The sequence below is a fragment of the Gambusia affinis genome, linkage group LG16, assembly GCF_019740435.1.
Source record: "Gambusia affinis linkage group LG16, SWU_Gaff_1.0, whole genome shotgun sequence".
Classification (NCBI taxonomy): Eukaryota; Metazoa; Chordata; class Actinopteri; order Cyprinodontiformes; family Poeciliidae; genus Gambusia; species Gambusia affinis.
In genome coordinates, this window is record NC_057883.1 from 23,454,344 (window position 1) to 23,477,404 (window position 23,061).

A 23,061-nucleotide genomic window follows, 5' to 3' on the forward strand; every position below is an offset into this window, starting at 1 on the left:
TGGACAGAGATGTGTTTCCAGTTACAAATCTCATATCGTTCTGAAAACACATTCCGCCGCAACTCTCTTTTTAATGAAGAAGACGTCCCTATTACATTCAGCTCTAAAGGGTAAAAAGGAAGGAAACAAAAACATATGCAGCTGCAACGTGATTCACAGTTTCATAAGATAAACTAGAACATTTACTACAAACAGTCTGACTGTTAAAGGCTACTCTGCACCATTATGCTATATTTTAATTCTATCATATCACCACTGTTCTAATCTCCATAGCCTTAGTGGCTAATTTTAACGTGCTGCTCAGTCTCAAAGTTTCAGCCCTCATTCCCAGCCCTCGCTACAAACATATATAACCACACTTGAATCATTTTTGTCTTTTATTGTTACAGAGTTGATGGCAGTGATGCACAAAGTGTAACAGAAGTGGGTTGTGCTGTTATCAAACTATAAATCTGTTTTAAATGGTAGATTTTGCCTTCTCTTGGTATCAGGATCACTAAAGCAGTTGCAGGGCACTGTCTTCTGCGCTGGTTGCTCAGTGCTAGCATAACTCACACTGGTACTGCCAACAACTGGTTTTAAGGTTTGTGCTTCCAGTACATGTAGATGATGAGCATTACACACAGCAAACAAAAAGAACCTAAAATATAGACAACTACACCCTGAAACCAGTTTACCCGACCCAAGATTTCACCCTCTAAAATCTTGACGTTGTACTGGATCACTGCCTTCCTGTGCTCTCTGCCTTCAACTACTTCCACTGTGTCACAGGTGTAAAGGCCTTCATCAGTGAAGGAAGGTGTTAAAATGAGTCCCTGGCTGAACAGAATGTGTCGGGGACTGGGCTCAAGGATACTACCAGAGAAGTTCCAGCTGATGGGGAGATTGGTATCAGGGGTGCAGGGGAGGAACTGCGCGACGTCAAGTGTGAGGTGGATGTCGATAATCTGCTTTGGCACTGTGAGAAAAGCCAAAACAGCCATAAAAATTCTCCTACTGCTCTCCTCGTTAAGGTAAATGTGTGTAAAGAGCTTTATGTGGGGAATACTTGCAATGAGAGCTTGGGCAAATTCCAACGTCACCATCAATGAGGTTTTGGATCCTGCCACAAATGAATGAAATGCTCTGATTATAAACGTAGCACACAATGAACATGTCTTAGTTAGTGTGACATACATGGAGAATTTTGAAGCACCAGCAACAGCAGCACACAGGCCTGTGCGACGGTCCCAGCCACAGTATGGATCTCTGGCTATAAGGCAGTCAATACAGGATGTGTAGCGGCTGCAGTCCCTCACACTGAGCTGAACAACAGCAGTTCTAGTTGTGCTGTACAGCTGACCCTGCAGATCATCAGAGTTCAAAGGTTAGCTCCAGGTCCATTTAGTATACAGACATGCAGCTGTAACATACGCTTCTAGAGGAGAGCTGAAGAAAGCGAATGGGCTGAGGATCCTGAAACAGCTGCAACTCCTCAATGATTCGCCCTCCATCATCATCAGACCACACCGCCTTCTGCACCCAACCAGAGTCTAGAGGACAGAACCAGAGGTTAACTCTGGTTTCTACAGGGTGATGTTTGTAAAGTTAAAAAGAATACCAGCAGCAATGTTCTGGTTTAGTTAGCTAAATATTTAGCTATGTAATTAAAGATTGGATTTGCAAGTTACATATTTAGTCTGTGAATTAAAATATTAAATTTGGAACTATGACATTTTTGTATCAATAACCTAATAAAAATATGGCTGTTTTTTTCTCTATGACAAGCTAACAAAAGAAAAGTAATTTGGTAATTTTTTTACAGTGTAAGTATACAAACAGCACCACACACATCTCTCTTACATTCACAGTGAAACTGCATGCAGTTTATTCCTGTTCATTGGTCAATACAGCCATTTTCCAGTCTGATCCTGCTAACAACGCCAAGATGCGTTAAGTGATTATATATGATCCAGTTACTTACTGTTGCTAATAAACATGACGTTGTGCTGCTGTCCATCCAGAGAGGTTACTTTGTCAACAACAATTCTGGAGAACTGGGCCGCAGACCCAACCAGCAGGGGCTTCCCAGTGATCGGTGTCACAACTTGCTCCATCAGAGGGTGGTTCTTCACAAACATCAGGTCTGAGTCTAGGACGTCCCGAGAAGTCCTCACACCTTTGGCTCGCATTTCATCATTAATACACTGACAATACAGATCAGAGATCATGTGTGGTCGATTGTTTTCTTCACTACCATCTTATATTGTTCTGGTCTTGGTGCTTACTGTACGAGGATAAGGGGAAGTATATGATCCTGTGAACCTCACCCAGGGGCCAGAATCAGTCTCAGTCATAAAGTTTCCTCTGAAAACTTGCTGGATGTCAGACAGCTTGTAGGTGCAGACAGCGGACTGACTGCAGGTACTGGACGGCTTCCTGCAAATTAAGTCCCGTTACTACCAGGTCCAATAAAACGCTAACTTGGAGCTCTGCACTCTGCCAAAAAGTGATTTTGGCTGTAGTTCATCTTATGAACTTATTTACATTAATCCCACTTAATTCATGTAGTTTAGTGATGACAACTTACTTTTTGTGTTCAATAACTTAAAAGTTACATTGAACTATTTTAAATTAACTTAATGAAATGAAAATAACATTTTACTTTGACTTTTGTTGAGAATGAATAACTCTGTGTTTTCCTTCTATCACTTTAAGCTAGTTGCAAAGCCAAAGAAAATGTCATGTTAGGAAACACCCTCAAAGCTAAGGTTAAAGGAAATTACACAGTAGGGAACGCCCTCTTGAGGGCATAGCTTAGAGGCTAGCAAAGGAAGTTACCAACAGTTGCTTGTTGTCATTTTATTCTGTTATGTCCTAAATGTAGCATGACAAATAGACCAGTTGTATTTTGGTATTAATAAATCAAGTTATTATAATGGTTGTCTTGTCTTGGTTATTATGTTGGTGAATAATATTACAAACAATTGTGAAATGGTTTTTGTTGGATGTTACACTGCAGAATTTATGTTGTTAGACACAGGTAAAATATGAAGTCCTTTGTTCTGTGGAGCACGTGGCTTTCTGAAGGACAAGGCAAAGGAGACTTTCCTTCCCCCTTGATAGCTTTTGAGATTGCTTTGCATATGAACCAGGGGTGGCCATTTGGAAGCAGGCAATAAGCTAGGAACTGGATGAGCCATATAACTGTGTCTCAGGTTACAGATCAAAGATGTTTCCCTGCGCAGGCATCTTTGCTTTTTGGCCCCTAATAAATGCTTTTGTTTGCCACCATCCTCAGATAACAGCAGCAGATTACCTGGATGTCATCACAGGTCTGGGTAGAGTAGAGAGCAAAGCGGGGGAATCAGTGACCATTTCATTTGAAGGAGTTCTTTAGGAGTTCTTTTAAAAACCACTGTTGTAAACCGGTTTTTCAAGATCTTTGGATTTTGTGTTTCGTGTTGGAAAAAAAAAATACAAATTTACAATTTTTTTCTTCTTTTCCTCCACAGGATGCAACTGTGAGATGCAGCAGGTGGAAACTCTAAATTTACGGCTAACAAATATCTTTATCTCCAACATTAGTGTGACAAAAAAAATTAAACAAATCTTTTAAACTGGTGTGAAATAATTAAATGATTTAATGTTTTTGGGTGATGTTAAGAAGATGTATTTTGGATGGATTATTTGAAAATTAAAGATCAACTGATGTGAAAAGTACCTTAAAACACTGAGAAGAAAGTTTTGTTCTTTTATTAGGTGGTTGACTGGTCAGTAAAACCCAACCAGTTTTGGTCAACTGGTTTTATTGTGGGGAGTGTTTGAGGGGTTATAAGAAGAGCTATGGAAACTTGACGTCACTTTATTGACTAACCTTTAGTGAATAGATGTAGCGATACGTTTCTTATTTTCAAACCATGCATGAAGAGTAAATGTTTTGTATAAAACCATGTTAGAACTGTAAATATATTTTATCCCATATATGTTCATCATTAACTTTAACGACTGTGTCATTCTTTTGTTTTCTTCTGTTTTTGTGAGCAATGTCTGCAGGAAGCTGATAAATGTGCCAAATTGGAAGCAACAAAACAAGATTTCTTTTCCATCGAATTTGGTCATTTTAAGTTGTTTAAAAGAAGGTTACAAGACATGTAGGATGGGGTTTATGATTTAAGTAGCAAATTATAAAACAGCATCAGACTGATTTAAGGTTCATTATATTTGTTACAAAACATTCAACTTATGACTCAAATCTAAATTGAAATATTATGTTGAGGTTATAATTAATTTGGTAATTTTACTTCAATATGGGAATGAATATAATGGATCAGCAGCAATCAGAATTCAGCCTTGGCTTAAAGTAGATGGAATTTATTGAATTATTATTATTTTTTAAGAAATGCAGACAGGTTAGTAGACTGTCTCATCCAGCTTGGATTGTGACTTACTAAATAAACTAATTGCTGCTTTAGAGAGAACAGGAATGACTTCACGTGCAACAGGAATAAATTGGACATGATGAAATCGTATAACTAAGTATGTCATCTTCTGACTGCAAAAAATCAACAGGGAAAAGTAAAGAGTCACTGGACAATATTTCTGATAGCAATAGAAATGTTGTTGTCAGAAATGTTGATTGTGATTTGTTTTAATTGGATACATTTGAAAATGTTCAAATTATCCCCACATAAATGAAAGTTTTTCCAAACTTCTGTGTGTTATTTAGGCCATGTAGTTTCTGAACATGGGGTTGAAACAGATCCGGAAAAGATCAGTGCTTTAAAATCCTGGCCAGTTCCTCAAACTTTAAAAGAATTACGAACATTTCATGGCTTCGCTAGTTATTATCGTAGATTCAATAATGACTATGCTGCTATTGCTAAACCTTTAAATGACCGAACGAAAGGGTACATATCTACCCTTAAACGTAGCAGTAAAGCAACCATCACAACAAAAAGCCATAATGTAAAGCAACCTTTCATTAAGAAAGGTGGACTGCACAGTGTCAATCTGTTTTTGACACATTGATTGACAGATTGACGACAGCCCCAGTACTGGGTTTTGCTAACACAAGTCAACCTTACATTCTGCATACTGACTTGACTTACGGGTTCAAGGAGAATGTTGCGTAAAAGATGCTGTCGGACACATTCTTTTCATCTTGGAGAAAAAAGACGTCCTGCACTAGAGATGTTGAACCTTCATCTCCAAACGGGCAGTCCAGATGGGCTTTCAGGAAAGAGGTCCACTTTCTCTGCAAAGTTTTCAACCCTCCCATGTCGCTCTGAATCCGCACACATATCAGACTTTAATACTGATTCATGTGGTGTTTTAAGGGAAGTTTAACATTTAGAGACATACTTTACACACTCGTGCAACTCTTGACAGTCGCAAGTCGTTGCGTTGATTTTCGATTCCGATCTCTGTGAGGAACAAGAACACGCTGTCGTCCTCGTTGTTATATGAATGTTTGCTGATTTCAGCAAATTTCATGGAAATCATGTTGGGTCCTGATATCAAATCATTTAAAATATGTTGTTAGGTTTGACAAGAAGGTTTCAAAGTTAAAGAACCTTTAACTGGGTCAAGCGGCCACCTCACCTTTGAGCCAAGAGGATATATGTTCAGTCATCAAGGAATTCCTTCCATGTCTTTGGAAAGCTTCTACTGATCCCAGGAAGTTTATGGAACCAGCGGTATATAAAGTGTTTCCTGTGGAGAACATAGGAAAAGTTTGACTATTTCTGAAGCAAATCACTACAAAAATATTCCTTCAGTATGAGTGGGATCCACTGACATCAAGAATCTTGTTCTGGAGAGTATGAGCCATGTTTAGGTACAGCTTCAAAATGTTAGCAAGAGGTAAAAGCAATTAAGCTCAAACAGACTGTTTATCAGATGATTAAAAGTCTAAAACTTTTAGGGCTGCCACTTTATTGTGGTGGAGGGGTTTGAGTGGCCCAATGATCCTGGGAGCTATTCTGTCTGGGGCTTCATGCCCCTGGTAGGGTCACACAAGGCCGACAGGTCCTTGGTGAGGGACCAGACAAAGTGCAGCCCGAAGACCCCAATGATGATTAAAAACATTGGACTTGGCGTTCCCTCGCCCGGACGCGGGTTACTAGGGCCCCACTCTGGAGCCAGGCCTGGAGGGGGGGGTACAACTGCGAGTTCCTGGTGGCTGGGCTTTTTCCCATGGAGCCCAGCCGGGCTCAGCCTGAAGAGGAAACATGGGTCCCCCCTCCCATGGGCCACCACCTGTGAGAGGGGCCAAAGGGGTTGGGTGCATCGTGTGATGTGTGGCAGCCGAGGGAGGGGACCCTGGCAGTCTGATCCTCGGTTGCAGAAGCTCTTGGGACGTGGAATGTCACCTCTCTGGTGGGGAAGGAGCCGGAGCTAGTGTGTGAGGTCCAGAGGTTCCGGCTAGAAATAGTTGGTCTTGCCTTGACGCACGGCTCTGGTTCTGGAACCAGTCTCCTTGTGAGGGGCTGGACATACTTCCATTCTGGAGTTGCCCAAGGTGAGAGGTGTCAGGCAGGAGTGGGCATACATGTTGCTACCCATCTCGGCACCTGTAAATTGGGGTTTACCCCGGTGAACGAGATGGTAACCCTCCCTCCGCCTATGGGTGGGGGGACGGGTCCTGACTGGTATTTGTGCTTAAGGGCAGAAAGACAGCTCAGAGTACCCACCCTTTTTGGAGTCCCTAGAAGGGGTACTGGAGAGTGCTCCTCCTGAGGACTCCCTTGTTCTGCTGGGGGACTTCAATGCTCACATGGGCAATGACAGTGAGGCCTGGAGGGGCGTGAGGCCATGGTCTTGAGCAGGAACAGAGTAGAGTGCCTTCTCCGGGTCGGAGGGGTGTCCTGCCCCAAGTGGAGGAGTTCAAGTATCTCAGGATCTACAAAAAATTCCTGTCCTGGCAAACAAGGAATCTCCATCACTGGAGAACTTGGACACAGTAAGGCTGTTTTCCCACCTGACAGCCTGGTAAACTCAGATGGATTGCAGACCAAAATTGCAACATTTTTTATGACCATAAGCTGATGAGATTAATTTTCACACCAAACTGTCAAACAAACCAAACTCTCTGAGCAACCTAGTGATGAGTATCAATATTGGCGGAGATTTTCTCTCTGATTCTTGCCTTTTCTGCTCCTGTATTTAAGTGTGGAGATAAAAATTATTGTACCAACCATTCACCAAGGAGGCAAAGTTTTTGTTGGGGTCAAAGGGAATTTTCCCCTTGCCATTCTCCCAATTGTCTTCCATGGTCACCTTTCCTTTTTCAAATATCTGAAAAAATATTTATATTAAAAATTATACTTCTAAGTCTTCCTACACAATAAATACACAGTAAATGGTTCCGGTAATGCAGGACAACAACTCAAGCCTTATTTATGGGAGGAACGTACCAGGTGTGCGCAGATAGGGTCGAATGCTTTGGTTCCACAAACCAGTATTCTGCCATCATTCAGAGTGTGCATCAACGTGATGTAGTTGTCACATTCCTGTTAGAAGAACAGTTATTTCTCCAAACTATTTTAAGATGAGGGAGAACATATAACATTTCCTTATTTCAATGTGCTATACTGTACCTCGATGCTCTTGTCTTTCGTCTGACACTGGGCTTTATCTTTAGAGGTCACAATCCAGTTAAACTGACAAAAAGACCAATCAGGAAGTCAACATATTTATGGGGAGATGTTTGTGAAATTCCTTCATGAGGTATGAATATAAAAAGAGGAATATCTATCATAAGGGGCACATTTTGTAAAGATACACAGTAAAAATTTGACAGCAATAATTTGGGTTATTTAGTCTGCAGTAAGAAGAAAAACTAGAAAATTTCTGAAGAAATTTAAAGGGGGTCTGCCAAAGCGCGCGCGTCGGTCTGGACCCGGTGTTCCGACGTTGAAAGTTAGCGTCGACGCCATAGAAAGCTGCAGCGCGATTGATGGCATGAGGAGAATCGCGACGTCAACTGACACGGACTTGCATGTTAAAATGAGCGTATGAGCTAAAATTTGCTTTCTTCACTTCTTGTCCACTTGTGCTGTCCTTCTTCCTCCCTCCTCCTTCTCTCTCAACCAATCATGAGACACGCACCAGAGGACTGTCTGATCTGTTGTGCTGATCGTTCTGTTGCTATGGTATTTAATTGTCAGTCATGAATTGGCAGCTGTGATGACTCATCCAATCTGTCCCCATACACAACAATGGCAAAAAGCGTTTTTTGCTTCTTTTGTCGCCATATTAACTCAGAATCCCACCAGAAGTAATAGCTCCAATGCTGTGATCAAGCCGCACGTTTTGATACCACTTTTGTAGGGGTCCATTCAGCGATCCGAGGTGCATTAGCGGTAATATGTGCATAACAATAGGTTCCTGCCATTGCTTTGCATGGCAGGCCCCAATAAGTTCAACCTGGAGAGACTCACAAACACACACAGAAAGAATATGTATCAAAAGGTTTTACTTGACAAATGAAAGTCTTTGGCACTCAGACGCAGGAGGAAAATGTGGCAATGGAAACCTCCGACAATAAGAATGACCCATTCTGTATGAAGATTAGAGAATTTATCTGTATTTATTTAAAGATAAATAGTTTTATTTAAGGATAAATAAATAAAAAAGAGTAAATAACATCAGTGAGACTTTATTTACTGACTTTAAGAACCGAATAAAACTACAGATGTTTATAGAAGAGTGAGATTGGGCATACCTGCTGAGGTAAGGATTAGGTATAAACTGTGTGCTTAGGTGGAAGAGGAGAAACGGACTGCGAGAGTCTGTGAAACGAGTAAAAGATTGAGACTGCAAGGCCTTGATTGACGGACATGGTGTTCTCTGTGTTTCCTGTCCTCGACCCTTGTTTTCAAATTTTGGTTAGTGTTTGACATTAAAGAAGGACCTTATTTTACCTCGACCTAGATTAAATTCGGGTTGCTCTTCATCAAAACCACAGTTCATGACAAAGAAGAGATCTGAGACTGGGAGTTCACGGATGCAGGACAGCTTTTCGGCCGGAAGTGAGGCTACCATGAACTCAGAGTCTTGAGTGAAGCCTAGAAAACCCGGTGGTTTTCTCCTTGGAGAAAGGAATCCCTACATGATGAAAAAATTATTGGAGAATACCTAAAGGTTTAGGGCAAGCAGCAGGAGGATGATTGAGGAGGAAGTCGAGCAGGTGCAGGACTGAGGGTAGGTTAGAGATGTTGAGCAGAATCCAACAGAGGGCTTCGGAGAGGCTATTGAAGAGGCTAGGACTACTCCTGCACTCCGAAGGTGAGCCTGACTCCCAGCAAGTGCCACTGAGAAGGGCGCACAGCCATGACCTTCAAGACATTGGTAATATCAGGCTTGGCAAGCCAAGCACCTCAACCCGTGATTTTTATGAGGGAAATGGCATAATTGATGGAAACATAGTACAATGACAATGGGGGCTTTGGGAATGAGACAGTTAATGGTCAGATGTGGGTTGGAATGAGGATGAGGCGTTTCTTTCCAGAGTACTTGAGAGTAGAGATGTGTAACAGGCTAACGTGGAAGAGGGAAAAGGGCGAAAACTTAAAAGAACTAATCATACAACTGGGAAACTTCCCGCTGAAGTAATCCAGTCACAACCTCCAGCTTTGGTGTACAGACTAGAGATTGGGGCAGACTAGGGCGATAGAGGTGGGGAGGACACACCAGTGTTGAAACCTTGAGACACTGAGGGACGCAGGAAGTTAACAACGGGACAATCTCAATGGTGCCTGAGGAGAAAAGCTAATTCCGGGATGATAATAGGGTCAGAAAACGGGAAATCAAGTCCTGGTACGGCCCTTGCAGGATGGACGGCAAGGACAGACTGACTTGGGTTGTGCTTCCTTGAACAGGCTCCAGACAAGAAGAAAAACATGAAATGAACTTTCATTAAAGTTAGTATAGATGGAGGTTTTATTGAAGACCTAAACTCTTCTTCCGCGGCAATCCATGAGTTGATGGTTAGAAGGGACCGGAAGTTGATGTCGGACAGGAGGAGTAGGAAGCAGCGGAATGAGAACAGAATAAACTTTGACGGCCGACAGAGCCGCAGGAGGAACAGGAGACAGCTTGGGTGAGCATGAGGAGAATTGTCGGTATTGAGAACAGACCAATCTAAGCAAACACCAGATTGACACTGAACTTTAGTGGCTTTAGAAGCAAAAGCTTTGTGATAAGAACCTCCAAGATGAAATTGTCAGAATCAAATTTGGACATGGAATCAGACGATGAATGGTCGAAGCTCGGCCGAGGAGAGGGAGAAGACGAGATGCTGGACCTTATCAAGGGCACGATGGTTGATGATTGGAGGAGATGAGGAAAAGATCGGCACCTTGTGATCAAGGCACATGATGATGATGCCCATTTTTTCCTGCCATGACAAGCTAAATAACTCAAATTCTTACAGTTAATTATTGACTGTGTAACTCCACAAACGGCCCACCATAGTCTCCTTTTCCAATTTGGGTATTTTCATTGACATTTCAAGCCCAGTTCTTACCTGTTGGGTCTGTTTAGTGATGTCATCCAAACTGAGTATGATGATCTTTCCTCTGGCTCCGATGAAGAGCTGACCGATGTCTTCTCTGACCAGTACGGAGCTCAAACTGTCAAAGTCAGGCTCCTTAAACAGCTTCAGATTAACATCTGAGGGAAAGAATCCCACCGGCATCCTCAGGCTACTTTTGAAATCAGTTATTTACCTCAGTGTGATGTTACTGTATGCTATTCTTAATGTTTTTTGACATTGACACTCATGTGGACACAGTTTATTAAATAGCAAGCATCTGGATTTGGATGACATCCCAGAGCTGCCTCATGTTATAGGATTATGTTTTCATGTTTAAAGTTTTACTTTCTTAAATGTTATTTTAATCAGATCACATTTATTGATATATTGTTAAAATATTTTTATCTGAAAGTTGTTTTTTATCTATGCATAGACATGCACACATAATGTTGGAGCTGACTTCTCAGGGAAAGTCCTCTTTAGGGCATGACTTGGTTAGGTGCCTAAAAGGAGTTTAGTCCCGTTGTTCAGGCCACTTTGTGTTTGCTGCCTTCAGGATGCTTGGCATCCGCTTTAACACTGAAACGGTAAACTATTTCTCTGTTGTTTTTACACATTGTCAATACTTATTTTGCTTTAATAAATTGGACTGTTGATTTTAACTCTGTTTCTTTGGTTATTTGAGACAATCCCCCTCCAAAAAAAGAGTCTAGGTGCAACACTCACCTGAGAAGAAAACGCTCCGGCGGGGTTTCATGCTTTGGGCTGATCCTTTGCTCATAATGATCAGGACATAAAGGAGCGCTACCTCACTCTTCATCATGACCTCAGACAGGAAATGAAGAAAAAACATTTTATATGACAGATGTTATGGAAACAGCAGTTTATTTCCTGTTTTATAGTTGGACATCACAGCTTCTGATAGCTACAAGATCTCAGCTCAACATCACAGATTTATATTTTATGAAATGAGTCTCATTTAAATTATCCTATTGTCCTCAGGTTTTTGATTATCATCTTTTGCATTGGTAAACTATTTACAGGTTAAGTAAAACAATTCACAATAACACACGCAAGTAAAGCTCTGCATTACATTATTTTAAAAGCATGTATGTCTAAGAAGGGCATTCTTGAACATTTCATTTTGCAAAATAATATAAGTTGTGATGGCTTACCTGTTATGGGTGATTATGTAGAGGCAACTTACTTCTGATAGCCAAAACATGTTTATTTTTAAAAGCAGGGGCTGCATCCTTTGAAGGCCAGATCTGTGGGCCGATTGCATCGTAGCATGGCAACAGGGCCTGTCTGAATTCAAAGACTAAAGACTTTTCCAAATGCGTCCGGACATAGCTCTGTGGCTGCTCCAGGTGGTTCAGTGCTACACCAATGGTATCCTCTGTAGTGTCCATGAAATGTGAACCGGTGAGAGTAATAAATGAAATACTTTAGTAAACCAAACATTTTAGACATTACCTGACTGAATAATATTGGTGTTTAACTTCCACTCATTGTGGAAAGTTAGCGGGAGGTTTTATAATAATTTGTTGGGAGTCAGGCGTTCTGTCCTGTTCCCAAGGGGAACTGGCTGTTAATGCCATGTTACTGTCACGTCTCTATTCACTGATAATAAAGTAGGTGTAAGTCTTAAGTGCAAGTTAGCCAGACATTAATCAGTTTAGGCATTTATTTTTGCATTGCGTTGCATGGAATGCTGCTCAGAGTTTAGCAGAACTGGGTTGTTCTTTCATTTAACAACAAATCTGTTTGCAACGGTAGAGTCTGCCCTCTCTTACCCCCTGGATGCTGTGGTTCTATTAGCACCAGGATCATTCCCACAGTGGTCAGACTGAACATGGTTTGGAGATTTCTGTGTCAAGTGTTTGTATATGTGAATTACACCAAGAGCACCAAATGAAACAATGATAAGGGTGTAGGGGTGGAGGTGTGGACTGAAGTATCTTCCTCCCCGTCTTCCGATTTTGACACGGTACCAGATCACTGCCTTCCTGTGCTCTCTGCCTTTAACTACTTCCACTGTGTCACAGGTGTAAAGGCCTTCATCAGTGAAGGAAGGTGTTAAAATGAGTCCCTGGCTGAGCAGAGTGTGTCGGGGACTGGGCTCAAGGATGCTACCAGAGAAGCTCCAGCTGATGGGGAGATTGGTATCAGGAGAGCAGGGGAGGAACTGCGCAACGTCAAGTGTGAGGTGGATGTCGATAATCTGCTTTGACACTGTGGGAAAAGCCAAAACAGCCATAAAAATTCTCCTACTGCTCTCCTCGTTAAGGTAAATGTGTGTAAAGAGCTTTATGTGGGGAATACTTGCAATGAGAGCTTGGGCAAATTCCAACGTCACCATCAATGAGGTTCTGGATCCTGCCACAAATGAATTAAATCCTCTGATTATAAACGCAGCACACAATGAACATGTCTTAGTTAGTGTGACATACATGGAGAGGTTTGAAGCACCAGCAGCAGCAGCACACAGGCCTGTGCGACGGTCCCAGCCACAGTATGGATCTCTGGCTATAAGGCAGTCAGCACAGGATGTGTAGTGGCTGCAGTCCCTCACACTGAGCTGAACAACAGCAGTTCTAGTTGTGCTGTACAGCTGACCCTGCAGATCATCAGCGTTCAAAGGTTAGCTCCAGGTCCATTTAGTCTGCAGACATGTAGCTGTAACCTACGCTTCTAGAGGAGAGCTGAAGGAAGCGAATGGGCTGAGGATCCTGAAACAGCTGCAACTCCTCAATGATTCGCAGTCCATCATCACCAGACCACACCGCCTTCTGCACCCAACCAGAGTCTAGAGGACAGAACCAGAGGTTAACTCTGGTTTCTACAGGGTGATGTTTGTAAAGTTACAAAGAATACTAGCAGCAATGTTCTGGTTTATTAGCCAGTCAGAGAAAGAAAATAGGGGTTCATTATTTAAATCATTTTTACCATCTGATTCATTCATTTATAAATGTCACTGTTAAAACTAATTATTAAGTGACATATTAAATAGTTACTTTCCAAACTAAATATTTAGTTTGGGTATACATATTTTGCTTGTTAACTAAATATTAAGCGGTCTAAGTAAGTATTCAGTTAGCATCCTAACTAGCTAGCAAGCCAAATATTTAGCTTGCTTAACAAACATTACATTTCAAATATAATTTTTTAGGTTTTAACTAAATATTCTGCTTGTTCATAAAAAGATTTAGTTAAGAACTGTTTTGGATAGTTAAATATTTGATATTTAGCTATTTACTTAAAGATTTGATTTGCAAGTTATATATTTTGTTTGTGAATTAAATATTTAACTTGGAACAATGACATTTTTGTATGAATAACTTAAAAATGTTTCTTTTCTCTATGACAAGCTAACTAAATCAAAGTATTGTTGGTAATTTTTTACAGTGGAAGTATACAAACAGCACAGTGAATCTGCATGTAATTTTTTCCTGTTCATTGGTCAATACAGCCATTTTCCAGTCTGATCCTGCCAACAACGCCAAGATGTGTTAAGTCAGTATATATGATCCAGTTACTTACTGTTGCTAATAAACATGACGTTGTGCTGCTGTCCATCCAGAGAGGTTACTTTGTCAACAACAATTCTGGAGAACTGGGCCATGGCCTGGAGCAGCAGGGGCTTCCCAGTGATCGGTGTCACAATTTGCTCCATCAGAGTGTGTGTCTTCACAAACATCAGGACTGAGTCTGGGACATTCCGAGAAGTCCTCACACCTTTGGCTCGCATTTCATCATTAATACACTGACAATACAGATCAGAGACCATGTGAGGTCATTTTCTTTACCACCATCTCATATGAGTTTGGGTTCTATGCTTACCGAACTAGGGTAAGGGTTAAGCATTGCTCCTGGGTGCTTCACCCAGTGGCCAGAATCAGTAGAGGTCATAAACCTTCCCCTCAAAACTTGCTGGATGTCAGACAGCTTGTAGGCGCAGACAGCAGACTGACTGCAGGCATTGGATATCTTCCTGCAAATTAAGTCCTGTTACTGCCAGGTCCAATAAAACATTAACTTGGTATACTGGAGAGACTACCACATCAGAATAAAGTATGTCAGTGCTTACCCAGTTCATACAGAAACTTACCCTGAACTCCTGCCAGAGCTCTTTAGAGATCTCCCATAACCTACTCCTTTCCACCCGTCACTTACAGGTGTGCAATGCATGAGCTAAAAAAGATTGTTCCCAAGTGGGAAATATTTAAAACAGGAGCCAGTCTTCCTTTTTGGCTGCTGAATTTTCAGGATGTCCCAAAAAAAGTATATAAAAGTCTGAATGTGTAATATCCAGACAATTCACAGTAAAGCTGGGGCACCATGTCAGACCTCCATTAGCAAGTCAAATATTAAAATTTAAACTTTAAACTTAAAATTACCTAACATGTATGGAGACAAAAAAGAAAGCTTCTTCTCTCCAGGTTGGTAAAGTTGTATGTGAATGAAAGACAAGACTTCTAGGACAAAGTGCTGTGGACAGATGAGACCAGAGTAGAGAGGTTTGCAGAATCATACTTCTGGAAATGAAACATACCAAAGGCCCAAACCAACTGTCAAATGCGGTGTTGGAAAGTGAATGATTTTGTTAGGAACCAGGGTCTTGGCTCTTTGTCAGGATTTTCTGTTGCTTGCTGCTCCCCTCTTCATCCACTAGATGGTGTTAGAGGCTGCTACACCTTGAAGGGCATGCCTGCTGACACAGTTGGGCACACCTGTTATTCATCACCTAATCATCCAGGAGTAAATGAGGAGAAGGCTGCCCACACTTCGTCGCCTGAGTGTTTGCCAGTTATGTTACTCTGTGCCCTTCCAAGCTCGCTCTCTGGTTCTCTGACATTACTTCTAGTAATTAATCCTTGTTGCCTCGCTCTCTCTGGTGTTTCCTAGTGATGTCTTGGAAATTTCCCTGTGAAGCCCGAGTCCTGGCTTTCTGGATTTCTTCCCTTGTAATGCCGTGGACACTTACCCACTGGTTGCCCAAGTCCCTTCTTTGCCTCTGCAGGTCTTCAATAAACCATTCCTGGATTCCCAGCTGGCAGTCGGTTCGCTCCTCATTCCTCCACACCTGAACTTACCTGTCCGCCCTCCACCGCAGCCTCTACATCTACCTGCAAGGAACTCATTCTGTCAAGATCTCACACTGGAACCTGGATCACTTCAAGAACACCCACAGAGTCCATACCCTGGAAACCAGGGTATTACTAACCTAGCGGAAGTCTATCTTCATCTCAAGTAAGATCCGTCTATTTCATTCTGAATTTCCACTTTCCGACAACCTCAAAGTCACCTGCTTATATGTGTAGCAGCATAAATCGTACCCTGCCACTTTAAGGCTAATTTCGGCTGCCGCATATAAGCAGGATGTCAACAACAATTTATGAATTTCTGTTTGTCAGCTTTAATCTTAGCCATTAATGCAAACTGGTCTGCTCTGTTTAGCCTCCTTTGCTGCTCCTCCAACATCTGGACCGATCTGTCCGTTTTTTTGTCTGCTGCTGTGAAGGTAAGGGCCAGCGTGGCTAGGTAACATCCACCCCATGTAATCAAAGCCTTTATGTAGCTTTTTCTTACAGCTGCGCTGCATAGGCGGACTTGTGGATCCGTTTATCTGGTAGCCTGGTAACTTACTAGGTCACAGGTAAGCAGCTACCTTAAGTTATGGTTCTGGTTCTAGATCCTGAGCAGACCAGATCCAGAAGCCCTGAAAGGTCTGGAAGGTTGATACAACAGTTTCAAGTTTTTAATATAGTTTAGTGCTAAGACGTTCAGAGATTTATGAAATACCAACAGTATTTTAAAGTCTGTTCTCTGAGCTGCAGGGAGCCAGTGTAGTGACTTTAAAACTGGTGTTATGTGCTCTGTCTTTCTGGTTTTAGTAAGAACGCCAGCAGCAGCGTTCTGGTTCAGCTGCAGCATAAATTTTTTAGACAGACTTGTGAAAACGCTGTTGCAGTAATTGAAAGATAAATGCATGGTGAAGTTTCACTAGAATTTGCTGAAAAATTAGCCTTGTAATCCTGGAGATGTTCTTCAGGTGATAGAAGTCGGTCATAGAAGGCCGACTGTTTAACTGTCTATCTGACTCTGAATGTTCAGTTCAGAGTCCATCACTACACCGAGATTTCAGCCTGATCTCTACTTTCCATTCTAGTAACTGAAGCTGTGTGCTGACTCTAGATTGTTCCTCATTATATCAAAGATAATAGCATAGGTTTGTCTCAGTCTACTTTAAAGGGAGCCCATGATGTACAATTCACCTTTTGCATGTTTCTGTATTTCCATTTGAGTCTATGCTGCTTCTGCAAACATTCCAACTGCAAAAAAGCCATCCAGACTTCTTCTAGCAACAAGTTAATGTCTTTGGATTTGTGGAAAATGAACCATTTCAAAATCCTACGTGTTGAAAGCCTGAGACTTGACTTACGTGTTCAAGTTGAATGTTGCGTAAAAGATGCTGTCGGACACATTCTTTTCATCTTGGAGAAAAAAGACGTCCTGCACCAGAGATGTTGAACCTTCATCTCCAAACGGGCAGTCCAGATGGGCTTTCAGGAAAGAGGTCCACTTTCTCTGCAAAATTCTCAATCCTCCCATGTCGCTCTGAATCCGCACACATATCAGACTTTAATACTGATTCATGTGGTGTTTTAAGGGAAGTTTAACATTTAGAGACATACTTTACACACTCGTGCAACTCTTGACAGTCGCAAGTCGCTGCGTTGACTCTGGTATTCGATCTCTGTGAGGAACAAGAACACGCTGTCGTCCTCCTTGTTATATGAATGTTTGCTGATTTCAGCAAAGTTCATGGAAATCATGTTGGGTCCTGATATCAAATCATTTAAAATGTGTTGTTAGGTTTGACAAGAAGGTTTCAAAGTTAAAGAACCTTTAACTGGGTCAAGCAGCCACCTCACCATTGAGCCAAGACCATATTGGTTCAGTCATCAAGGAATTCCTTCCATGTCTTTTGAAAGATTTTACTGTTCCCAGGAAGTTTATGGAACCAGCGGTATATAACGTGTTTCCTGTTGAGAACAGAGGAAAAGTTTGACTATTTCTGAAGCAAATCACTACAAAAACATTCCTTCAGTATGAGTGGGATCCACTGACAACAAGAATCTGGTTCTGGAGAGTATGAGCCATGTTTAGGTACAGCTTCAAAATGTGAGCAAGAGGTAAAAGGAATTAAACTCAGACTGTTTATCAGATGATTAAAAGTCCAAAACGCTAAAAGCAAAAACCATTGCATAAATCCAGCATTATGCTGTCAGGACCTCCTGAAGACAAAAAGCTTCTTGTCTTGGTAAACAAGGAATCTCCATCACTGGAGAAGTTGGACACAGTAAGGCTGTTTTCCCACCTGACAGCCTGGTAAACTCGGATGGATTGCAGACCAAAATTGCAAAATTTTTTATGACCATCAGCTGATGAGATTAATTTTCACACCAAACTGTCAAACAAGCCAAACTCTCTGAGCAACCTAGTGATGAGTATCGATATTGGCAGAGATTTTCTCTCTGATTCTCGCCTTTTCTGCTCTGTATTTAAGTATGGAGATAAAAATTATTGTACCAACCATTCACCAAGGAGGCAAAGTTTTCATTGGGGTCAAAGGGAACTTTCCCCCTGCCATTCACAAAACTGTCTTCCATGGTCACATTTCCTTCTTCAAACATCTGAAAAAATATTTATAATTAGAAATTATACTTCTAATTCTTCCTACACAATAAATATACAGTAAATGGTTCTGGTAATGCAGGACAACAACTCAAGCCTTATTTATGGGAGGAACGTACCAGGTGTGTGCAGGTAGGGTCGAATGCTTTGGTTCCACAAACCAGTATTCTGCCATCCTTCAGAGTGTGCATCAACGTGATGTAGTTGTCACATACCTGTTAGAAGAACAGCTATTTCTCCAGACTATTTTAAGATGAGGGAGAACATATAACATTTCCTTATTTCAATGTGCTATAGTGTACCTCAATGCTCTTGCCTTTCATCTGACACAGGGCTTTTTCTTTAGAGGTCACAATCCAGTTAATCTGACAAAAAGACCAATCAGGAAGTCAATATGTTTATGGGGAGATGTTTGTCAAATTTCTTCATAAGGTATGAATATAAAAAGAGGAATATCTATCATCAGGGGCACATTTTGTAAAGATACACAGTAAAAATGTGACAGCAATAAGAAGCAATAAGATGAAAAATTAAAGCTGCAAGTAGAGTTGGAGGCTCTCGCAGCTCAGCTTTGTTTCAGCCTAACGGCGCTCCAGCAGTGCCACCATCTTGGCACGTTGATGCTCTCGCACAGTTCTGATACCTGTCCACTAGGTCAGTGGTCCCCAACCACCGGGCCACGGACTGGTATCGGTCGATGCATGAAAAATGTGGTGCAGATCGCTTGATGTCTTAAGGAGACATAACTGTTGGAATAACCTATGTGGTGCAATGGAGTCAAATTACAATTTCAATCTATTGGGTTCTTTAGAGATTAATAAAGGTTAATCCTAACAGGTTTAGTGCAAATAAGATGAGCCATGTGTGATTTAGAGACAACCATATGCAAACAGTGAGGGATTAGAATTTGCCATTCAGCCACGCCCAAATGCTGGCGCCAGCAGACAGTGTTCAATCAATCAATCAAATTTTATTTGTATAGCACATTTCAGCAGCAAGGCATTTCAAAGTGCTTTACATCAAATCAAACACAAAAACACAATGCAACATAGAATCAACAATAAAAATCACATCAAGTCAGATACCATCAATAAATTTGCAATTGATTGCGTTTCAAATACAACTCTAAAAGAGTGGGTTTTTAGTTGAGATTTAAAGGAAGTCAGTGTTGTTGAAAGAAGGATTTACCATCAAGCTGTTCTATTTCTATTTAACACAGGTTGGAATCTGCATGAAACACAGAGTAAAAGGAAGAAACATTGTAGGAAAACGGGTTGAAAGAAGGCGGGGCTTAAGGTGTTGTCAGTAAATGGAGTGATTGTGAGTGTGATGAGCTCTGGTCTGTGATGATACAAATGAAGTTTGATCTGTCTGGGAGCTTTACGGGGAAGTTATTCCACTTTCATGTTTGATGGTGAATGGTCAGACTTGAGGCTTTGCCACACCCACATGCTATGACGTACAAAAAATCCTTTGATAACTTTTGACCTTCAATGCTTCAAGACTGTCCTGACTGACTTGATTAGGTCAAGAGAATCAGAGATGGAGCTTTCCAAGAAAAAAGAGTCACTTCCTGTTCTGAGGGATTTTCTCATTGTCAGCTGACGAGTTATAGTCTGGTTATATGGTACATAGGTTATGTCAGACTATGATGACATAGGATTGTCACATCAATCAGTCAATCAAATTTTATTTGTATAGCACATGTCAGCAGCAAGGCCTTTCAAAGTGGTTTACACAATAACAAACACAAAAACACAAAGTCATGCAGCACAGATTCAACAATCAAAACATGCCAACTTATGCCAAGTTGAAAGTTACAGCGTTTCGTTTGCTTTGGCGAGTACGCCAAGTTTGCAGCTCAGCCATGCCCCTAAACTAATATGAAAACAAAATCTTTTTGATAACTTTCAAAGTCTCACTTCATAACTGTATCCTAACCAAAAATTAAGCCAATAGGGCAACATCCCTAGGAGTTTGTTAAAATTTGAGGTTTGTAAAAGTTAAAAATTCCCAAAGTTTCCCTTCGACTCAAAATTACCGCCTCGCTGCACTGAGGAGGTGATTCAGCTGTTGCACCAGGGAGACGTCTAAGAGTTGCAGGACACCGGCACTCCTAGACCAGGAGTGCCCACCCCTGTTCTAAGGGGTACCTCCAAGAGACTTTATTTCTTTATCTGGGGGGGAATCTACCTATGTACTAAATTTCAGATCTCTATGGTTTGTCCTATCTCACATTAGGGGGTGCTGTAGAGCAGTTTGGCCACGCCCACTAGCGATTCCACTGGAATTCAAACATTTTTCTTAAAGGACAATTTTGGATGACCTTTGGGTGAGTTTCTGAATATGTTAAAGCCTCCAAAAAAGCATATATAGTTTGTCTGAAAAATAAGAAATCCCGTGGTTGCAATAGGCCACTGCAGCGCTTTGTTGCTCAGGCATAATAAGTTGGGATAAATTTTTCAGTCTTATTTTCAGCAGGTAATTCATTAATTTATAAATGTCTCAGAGTTAAAATATTTAGCTGAGTAACTAAATATTTTGTTAGCAGGCAAAATATTTAGTTTACAAGCTAATTATTTAGTTTGCTAACTAAATATTTAGCTTGGTAACTAAATACTTAGGGTTAAACTAAATATTTTAATTGGCGCTCAATATTTAATTGGTTATCTAAATATTCAGCCTGCTAATTAAGTATTTTGATGGAAACTGACATTCATAAATGAAATAAACCACATGATAAAAGTATTGCTTTGACTGGCCATCAAGTTGAACAGTCCATGTGGGGAAGCAGCCTAAGAGGGGAGACCCGACTACTTGGGCCAGCTCCCAGGCCGGTCGAGAGATGTACCCCCTCCATCGTGTCCTGGGTCTTCCCCAGTGCATCTCCACCTCAGCTGGCTCCTCTTGAGCTTCACACTCGGCTGCGAACCGCTCCAGCGAGAGCTGCAGAACACGACCTGATGAAGCCAACAGGACCACATCGTCCGCAAAAAGCAGAGATGCAATCCTAAGGCCACCAAAACGGATCCTCTCAACACCTTGGCTGCACCTAGAAATTCTGTCCATAAAAGTAATGAACAGAATCGGTGACAAAGGGTAGCCCTTGTGGAGTCCAACTCTCACCGGAAACGAGCCCGACTTACTGCCGGCAATGCGGACCGGACTCTGACACCGGTCCTACAGGGACCTGACAGCCCGTATCAAAGGGCCCGGTACCCCATACTCCTGGAGAACCCCCCAAAGGGCTCCCCGAGGGACACGGTCGAACGCCTTCTCCAAGTCCACAAAACACATGTAGACTGGTTGGACAAACTCCCATGCACCCTCCAGGACCTGCTGAGGGTGTAGAGCTGGTCCAGTGTTCCACGACCGCTATGACAAGCTAAATAACTCAAATTCTTACAGTTAATTATTGACTGTGTAACTCCACAAATGGCCTACCATAGTCTCCTTTTCCATTTTATGTCATTTCATTGACATTTCAAGCCCAGTTCTTACCTCTTTGGTCTTTTTAGTGATGTCATCCAAACTGAGTGTGATGATCTTTCCTCTGGCTCCGATGAAGAGCTGACCGATGTCTTCTCTGACCAGCACGGAGCTCAAACCGTCAAAGTCAGGCTCCTTAAACAGCTTCAGATTAACATCTGAGGGAAAGAATCCCACCGGCATCCTCAGGCTACTTTTGAAATCAGTTATTTACCTCAGTGTGATGTTACTGTATGCTATTCTTAATGTTTTTGACATTGACACTCATGTGGACTCAGTTTATTAATTAGCAAGCATCTGGATTTGGATGACATCCCAGGGCTGCCTCATGTTATAGGATTGTGTTTTCATGTTTAAGGTTTTACTTTCTTAAATGTTATTTTAATCAGATCACATTTATTGATATATTGTTAAAATATTTGTATCTGAAAGTTGTTTTTTATCTATGCATAGACATGCACACATAATGTTGGAGCTGACTTCTCAGGGAAAGTCCTCTTTAGGGCATGACTTGGTTTTGTGCCTAAAAGGAGTTTAGTCCCGTTGTTCAGGCCACTTTGTGTTTGCTGCCTTCAGGATGCTTGGCATCCGCTTTAACACTGAAACGGTAAACTATTTCTCTGTTGTTTTTACACATTGTCAATACTTATTTTGCTTTAATAAATTGGACTGTTGATTTTAACTCTGTTTCTTTGGTTATTTGAGACAATCCCCCTCCAAAAAAAGAGTCCAGGTGCAACACTCACCTGAGAAGAAAACGCTCCGGCGGGGTTTCATGCTTTGGGCTGATCCTTTGCTCATAATGATCAGGACATAAAGGAGCGCTACCTCACTCTTCATCATGACCTCAGACAGGAAATGAAGAAAAAACATTTTATATGACAGATGTTATGGAAACAGCAGTTTATTTCCTGTTTTATAGTTGGACATCACAGCTTCTGATAGCTACAAGATCTCAGCTCAACAGATTTATATTTTATGAAATTAATCTCTTAAACAAGTTTATTTATCTCTAGTCTTTCCATTAGCATCTTTAGCATTTGTAATTGCTTTACAACTTATATAATGCATAAAACATGCAAATAAAGCTCTGCGTTGCATTATTTAAACAGCCTGTAAGCTTAAAAAGGGCATTCTTGAGTACGGTCAATTAAAACATTTCATTTTGCAAAATAATATAAGTTGTGATGGCTTACCTGTTATGGGTGATTATGTAGAGGCAACTTACTTCTGATAACCAAAACATGTTTATTTTTAAAAGCAGGGGCTGCATCCTTTGAAGGCCAGATCTGTAGGCCGATTGCATCATAGCATGGCAACAGGGCCTGTCTGAATTCAAAGACTAAAGACTT

The 23,061-nt window shown here is 41.3% G+C and overlaps 2 protein-coding genes across 7 annotated transcripts; both read right to left on the minus strand.

The window, feature by feature from the left end:
- Positions 1–470: 470 nt before the first annotated feature.
- LOC122846442 (semaphorin-4D-like) lies at positions 471–12,011 on the minus strand. Of its 6 annotated transcripts, none has more exons than XR_006373238.1 (16): positions 11,695–12,000; positions 11,246–11,345; positions 10,511–10,656; positions 7,581–7,643; positions 7,398–7,493; positions 7,179–7,278; positions 5,584–5,694; positions 5,344–5,492; positions 5,091–5,266; positions 2,268–2,418; positions 1,964–2,186; positions 1,414–1,532; positions 1,177–1,343; positions 1,049–1,102; positions 857–958; positions 471–562 (listed from the first exon to the last, which is right to left on the minus strand). XR_006373238.1 is itself a non-coding variant. In XM_044143427.1 (15 exons), the coding sequence occupies exons 2-15, from the start codon at positions 11,340–11,342 to the stop codon at positions 579–581; spliced, it is 1,986 nt and encodes a 661-aa protein (XP_043999362.1). In that variant the 5' UTR covers positions 11,343–11,345; positions 11,695–12,011; the 3' UTR covers positions 477–578. The 6 variants fall into 6 exon arrangements, 4 of the variants coding, with proteins under 4 accessions (XP_043999362.1, XP_043999361.1, XP_043999360.1 ...); XR_006373239.1 differs by having other exon boundaries at positions 483–566; XM_044143427.1 differs by having other exon boundaries at positions 477–958; positions 1,053–1,102; positions 2,310–2,418; positions 11,695–12,011.
- Positions 12,012–12,192: 181 nt separating this feature from the next.
- On the minus strand, positions 12,193–22,973 carry LOC122846440 (semaphorin-4E-like). The gene is made up of 15 exons (XM_044143423.1): positions 22,906–22,973; positions 22,456–22,555; positions 21,722–21,867; positions 18,523–18,585; positions 18,340–18,435; positions 18,120–18,219; positions 17,458–17,568; positions 17,218–17,366; positions 16,965–17,140; positions 14,363–14,513; positions 14,063–14,285; positions 13,210–13,328; positions 12,973–13,139; positions 12,849–12,898; positions 12,193–12,754 (listed from the first exon to the last, which is right to left on the minus strand). Exons 2-15 carry the CDS (start codon positions 22,550–22,552, stop codon positions 12,312–12,314), a joined length of 2,091 nt encoding a protein of 696 aa, XP_043999358.1. The 5' UTR covers positions 22,553–22,555; positions 22,906–22,973; the 3' UTR covers positions 12,193–12,311.
- Between the last annotated feature and the right edge of the window lie 88 nt (positions 22,974–23,061).